Here is a 5,925-nt window from a genome sequence, read left to right on the forward strand (position 1 = left end):
GCAGTCTTACAAAATCAACAATCCAAACCTTGAATGAACTGGAGGACATCATTCAGACGCTCTGTCTATCAAAAAATATCGTATTTTCATGTCTCATTTTCTCATTCCAATAGTCCATTTCACTTTTGAATGAATTGTCCTTACATTCAGCATCAACTGCCTTGTACTTTCAATCAGAGAAACAGATTCTACGGAGCTTTCTCATCTTTTCACAGATCATTCAGACTGCAAATCAACAGATTTTGCTTCAAATGACTCCCATATTCTCTTCAACCATCTTCTGGAAGTTGCTATTACGTCTCTGGGGACCTAATGAATCCACTTCGCCTAAGATAGAACTGACAAAGCAATTCTATTCCCTTTTTCTTGATCGACTCACCAAGTACATTCAACTCCTCTCCTCAGATCAGCAGCAACTTGTTTTGAAGGCAATTCTCCAAGTAAACAATCCTTCTTCTCCATGTCTCTTCATAACAGCACTTCTCATGCGATGGTTTGTTCTCATAGTTGATTCAAAGGAGATGTCATCTCAGACTCTCCCCTTTGTTCTTGCTGTTTATCGGTCTCTTCCACAATCCCTATTTCGTACAGAGCAACCAGACTGCTCAGCCAATCTCTATCTGTCTATTGCTACAGAAGAAGACCCCAATACAGTCCTGAAAGTGTTGACGGATTTATGGGATTCGCAATATCAACAGCTGACATCATTCGAAGAGAGGCAACCTGTGAAAGAGTCAGATGTTATGATTGAACAGATTCAGCAACGACTTTGTGGGTATATCATGAAGACAGATACTTTAATGACAATTATCAAGGTTGTAGATGCAATGAAAGAGGATGAATCTTGTGTGGAGAGTTTTTGTGACTTGTTGAATGAGATGTTATTTCATTGGGGAATATCAAGTGTATGAGAAGAAAAAGGGTTTCACTAATAGCTTCCTGTAATCAATACCAGCTTGCATAACCATGGTGTATTGTTTCTTTGTCTCCTTGTCCAATTCCATCAATCCAAATTTGTTCTATTTTTGATAGGTTTTTTGACAAGTGTAACTCCTTTCAGAATAATTGACCTATAGAGAATTCATGAAGACTATTCTCAGATTCGATACAGTTCACTTCTCATTAACATTCTTCTCTTCCTCTTTCACTTCACTACAACAACTATTGAGGAACTGCTTCGGTATATCTCTGCCGAGTCTCTGAATTGCTTAATGAATTGCATTCTAGAGAATGCTGTTCAGTTACACAGATATCGTCTCTGGGATCAATCAATCTCTGTTGAAACCGAGTCATTTCTACGTTACACAGCTTATGTTCGTGGTCTCTCTCTTCTTCGCTACTTGAGACCTATCATCACATCCTGCTATCTTGATGAAGTAGGAGACATTCTTTGGTTGCGGGATACTCCTGATGATGAAATGATTGTGAGAGCTATGGCGTGGTCTCCTTCGCTTGCTTCTCTTCAAAAGCGCATCAGTACATTTCAACAGAGAATCATATTCCATGATACTCCGACTGTGGATATGAAGGTTCGTCGAAAACATCTTCTTGAAGATACACAGTCTCAATTCCAACTTCTTCATAACAGTAATCTCTTACAACATCGTTTCTTTGTATCCATGGATCCATAGGATGAATCTCTAGGTTCGCTTTTATGATGAAGATGAGAATCCAGAGCCAGGTATTGATGGAGGTGGATTATCACGGGAACATATGTATCTTGTTCAACGAGAACTATTTGCTCCTCAGAATGATCTATTTGCTGTATCCCAACAGGGAGAATTGTATCCTGCATATACAGATCTCACAGAGGATCTAAAGAGGCGATATCGATTCGTAGGACAAGTCTTAGGTCGTTTGTTGGCAACTCAGCAGTTGTGTATTGCAAGATTAGCTCCATTCTTCTTGAATATTGTAGGTATGAGAAGGAATAATGAATTCAAGCTATTGAATAAGCCTTATGCATTTGTGGATCTGCGACAGAGAAGTGAACAGCTGTATCAATCTCTCGTGTATCTTCGTGATTCGTTAGTAATGTTTGATAGATTGATTCATAGTGCCACTACGGAGGAATTGGCTGAATACACAATGAGTGTGGAATATACGAATGGTCCATCTTCAGAGATTCAACGGGTTTGTTTTGTGGAGAATGGGGATATGGTCAGAGTAACCCCCGATAACGTGAATCTGTATATTCAATACCTCACCCAATTCTATCTCTGTGATAGTATTCTCCAGCCTGCTACTTATATTCGTCTGGGAATGCTTGACTTGTTAGGAAAAGCCGATTATTCTCTCTTTGAAGCGGTTTGAGTGAAATGATCGAATGAAACTTAGAAGGAATTTCAGTGGGTATTGTGTGGAAAGAGAGATGATTTCGATTTTGTAGATATGAAGAATCATACGATCATTGATAATCCCATGCACGATGAAGAATATGAAAGCTGCTTTTGGAGTGTCTTGGAGGAATTTTCAGAGGAAGATATGTCAAGATTCCTGGAATTTGTAACAGGAGTAGGAAGACCTCCAATTAATGGTTTTGCTAATATGAATCCTCCCGTCACTTCTGGTGAATTTACTCACATCTAGTTACTAATTCGGTTTTTCCCCTATGCAATGAAGGAGAATGAAACTCTCCCGTTACCTCTATCTCATACATGTAGTAATCAAATTACAATTCCTTATTATCAATCCAAAGAAGAATTAAAGAAGTATCTGTTGATGAGTATTTATGAAGCTGAGGGTTATGGCTATTCATAATTGTGTTTGTTCTCGAACAGACGAAATACACTAACTATTTTGACTAGAACGAGCATCCTCACGTTGATCACTAACTTTGTCTTCAATTATCTGTTCAATAATAGCATCCGCATTCTATAGAGTTGGTTCATATAATAATACTCATACTTTCTTTCTCTCTCGATCGCCACCTGCCATCCAGCCTATCAGGATTCCTGACGCAACTAGAATGTTAGAAATAGTAAATATGAAAAAGTACCGATTACTGCACAAGTGTTAGCGAGTTGTGTAGTCTTCATTAACAAACAAATGAATAGAATTCTATAAACCGTGCACAAAAAAATGCAAGTAGAAAAACTGAAACCACGATACAACTGTTCAGATAAAAAGGATGTCTAAAAGTAAGAAGGAACATAGGATTTTACGGAGGATGTGTATAGCAGTAAAAATACCCCACAGTAATTAGAATAGATACTAAAAATCGCAGAAGTGTCATCCAATTGAACTTACGCAGTAGAATGACTATCTGATATCCAGCAGTGATGAGTCCACAAGGAATATGAATATATCTCACGAGAAGACCTGTCAACCACTTCATCACAGTAGCCGAGTTGTAGAAGATAAACCACACTACAAGCAGTTTTACAATGAGTTGAAGAAACGATTTCCTAAAAGAAGCAAAGGAAGTAAACGAAGATGAAGACCAGAACTCCCAAAATCCACTCTCGTTGAGCCAGTCTCTAATAGAAGAAACAGCATCCCATGCCCAATTGTACAATTTAGAGCAAATGCCATTCAATGAATCCCAAAAAATGGAAAGCGATGATCTAATCTCAAAGTACATAAGAACAATAAATATGATCGCACAAATCCAACGTAGTTGCCACAATGTGGATTTCCGTCTCTTTCCCATCACCAATTCAGTCATGTACTGTTCAGACTTCTTAGCAGCCTATATCTTATTTCATGCTTCAAATCAAACGTGATCGGCGTTCTTTGCAATTTCATCACACCTCCTATTAGTTTCCTCGATTGATTCTCTTAGAGAAAGATGAGCTGATTGAATCGAATCCCTGATTTCCTGGTTCTGGTAATCCAGAACAATACTCCACTGCTTCGTAGCAACCGTCATGCACATCACCAGTTCTCGAATAGTCAGATGCCTATCTGGATTCATATTCACATGTTCAATAAGCTCTTGAAGAGATAATATATATGGATTCACCAAAGATGCAATTACTTCCTCATTAGCATCACTGATCATAGGAGGCTCCGGTCTATTTCTAGAGATCTTCTGAATATTGAGATTCATAAAGTCAACCAAGGACCTAATGTCCAATATATACTGATTCATGAATAGAAGTCCCTTGATCGAGTCTATGAGAGAATCGATTTCAGTTGGATCCGTCTCCTTGATCAGAACTCCCAGTTCCAGACACATCATCCTTCGAAACGAAGTGCTGTACTTAATCAACAATCTGTTGAAAAAGGGGTATTGAAACAGTTGTTTCCATGACACTAAATGGGTTGTAAGGGTGCCCAACTCCTTATTCAACGAAATCAGGTATTTCGAAGAACAATTCAATTCATTGGTCCATGGGAAACGGTTCTTATTATCATAGGCATCCAAAAATTATACGATCTTCTTAGAGAGAGAAACAAATGCAGTAACAAGAGAAATGATAAGAACAAGTGAGCAAATAAAAGCAGGGAAAAGGAGTAAATAGAGAATAACGGCAAAGAGAGGATGTTGGACTTGATGAACTACCCATCACTAAATAAAAGATAACCCACTTGCATCGCTTGGACATATCCCATTCATCACATTGACTTGTTTCATTTGCGGGTATACACAAATCGTACTATCCTGTTTCGATTGTACCCTTTCCTGATGATTTATTGGGACCCGAGGAATGGGAAACGACGGAATTATAGTTGCTGCTAGCTAGATGATGAAATGCATTCAACTCTTCCTACGGAGCAAGTCAGCAAGATAAACAATACAATAATCAATCGACTACCCATAAATGATTGGAATATGAAACAATTTCAGCACCGAAACTACTTCCTTTGTTATTATAACCCCAAAACTTTAGTTACCTTTCTTTCCAATTCATTCGCCCTAAAGAACTAGAAATGTCTGAAGGTGGTTTGTGTCTTCCTCTTTTGATTTTATAGTGCCTGTTGAAGTTCCTACTGAAGCTCCTGCTGAAGTTCCTGCTCAGACCCCTGCTGAGGCTCCTGCTCAGGAAACTCGTCGTCCTCGTGGTCGTGGTCGCGATCAGCGCCGTCCCCGCCGTGGAGGTGATGAGGCTAAGGAATGGGTGCCTGTGACCAAGATTGGTCGTCTGGTGAAGGCCGGAAAGATCACCTCGATTGAGGAGATCTATCTGTTCTCTCTTCCCATCAAGGAACCTGAGATTGTGGACAAGCTGCTTCCCGATCTGAAGGAGGAGGTTATGCAAGTGTTCCCTGTGCAGAAGCAGACTACTGCCGGTCAGAGAACCCGTTTCAAGGCTTTCGTGGCTGTTGGTGATTGTAATGGTCATGTGGGTCTGGGTTCTAAGTGTGCTAAGGAAGTTGCTGGAGCTATCAAGGGAGCTATTCTGGTTGCTAAGATGTCGATCATTCCTGTGCGTCGTGGTTACTGGGGTGACAACGTGGGTTCTGTCCACACTGTGCCTGTGAAGGTGACTGGAAAGTGCGGATCTGTCCGTGTGCGTCTGATTCCTGCTCCTCGTGGAACTGGAATTGTCGCTTCTCCTGTGATGAAGAAGCTGCTGACTCTGGCTGGAATTGATGATGTGTACACCAGCTCTCGTGGTCACACTCGTACTCTGGGTAACTCGATCAAGGCTACCATTGCTGCTCTTCGTAAGACCTATTCTTACTTCACTCCTGATTTCTGGCACAATGAGTGTGATGAGATGATTCCTTATCAGAAGTATACTGACTTCCTGAGCAAGGGAGCTAAGGCTTATTAAGCTTTCTGTCGTGTTAAGGAAAGTGTGGGCGACACTACGGTGCGTGTGTGCCGACCTTAATGCATTCTGTTTCTTACAAACATATAAATATCACAATAACCCATTAGTTCTTCTTCTTATCCTTCGGCAAGAAGTCAGACTTCTCCACAGACTTGGTATTCTTCACGGGCTTCTTGGAAGCAGAGCAATAGTTGAACAGGAA

General features: G+C 40.3%; 1 protein-coding gene across 1 annotated transcript; it reads left to right on the forward strand.

The window, feature by feature from the left end:
* Positions 1 to 4,875: 4,875 nt before the first annotated feature.
* On the forward strand, positions 4,876 to 5,723 carry JH06_5698 (40S ribosomal protein S2; the record flags this gene model as incomplete). Its single annotated transcript, XM_014669661.1, has 2 exons — positions 4,876 to 4,894; positions 4,918 to 5,723. 2 exons carry the CDS (start codon positions 4,876 to 4,878, stop codon positions 5,721 to 5,723), a joined length of 825 nt encoding a protein of 274 aa, XP_014525147.1.
* Between the last annotated feature and the right edge of the window lie 202 nt (positions 5,724 to 5,925).

This window comes from Blastocystis sp. subtype 4 (assembly GCF_000743755.1).
Source record: "Blastocystis sp. subtype 4 strain WR1 chromosome Unknown seqid_0447, whole genome shotgun sequence".
Lineage (NCBI taxonomy): Eukaryota > Bigyra > Opalinata > Blastocystidae > Blastocystis > Blastocystis sp. subtype 4.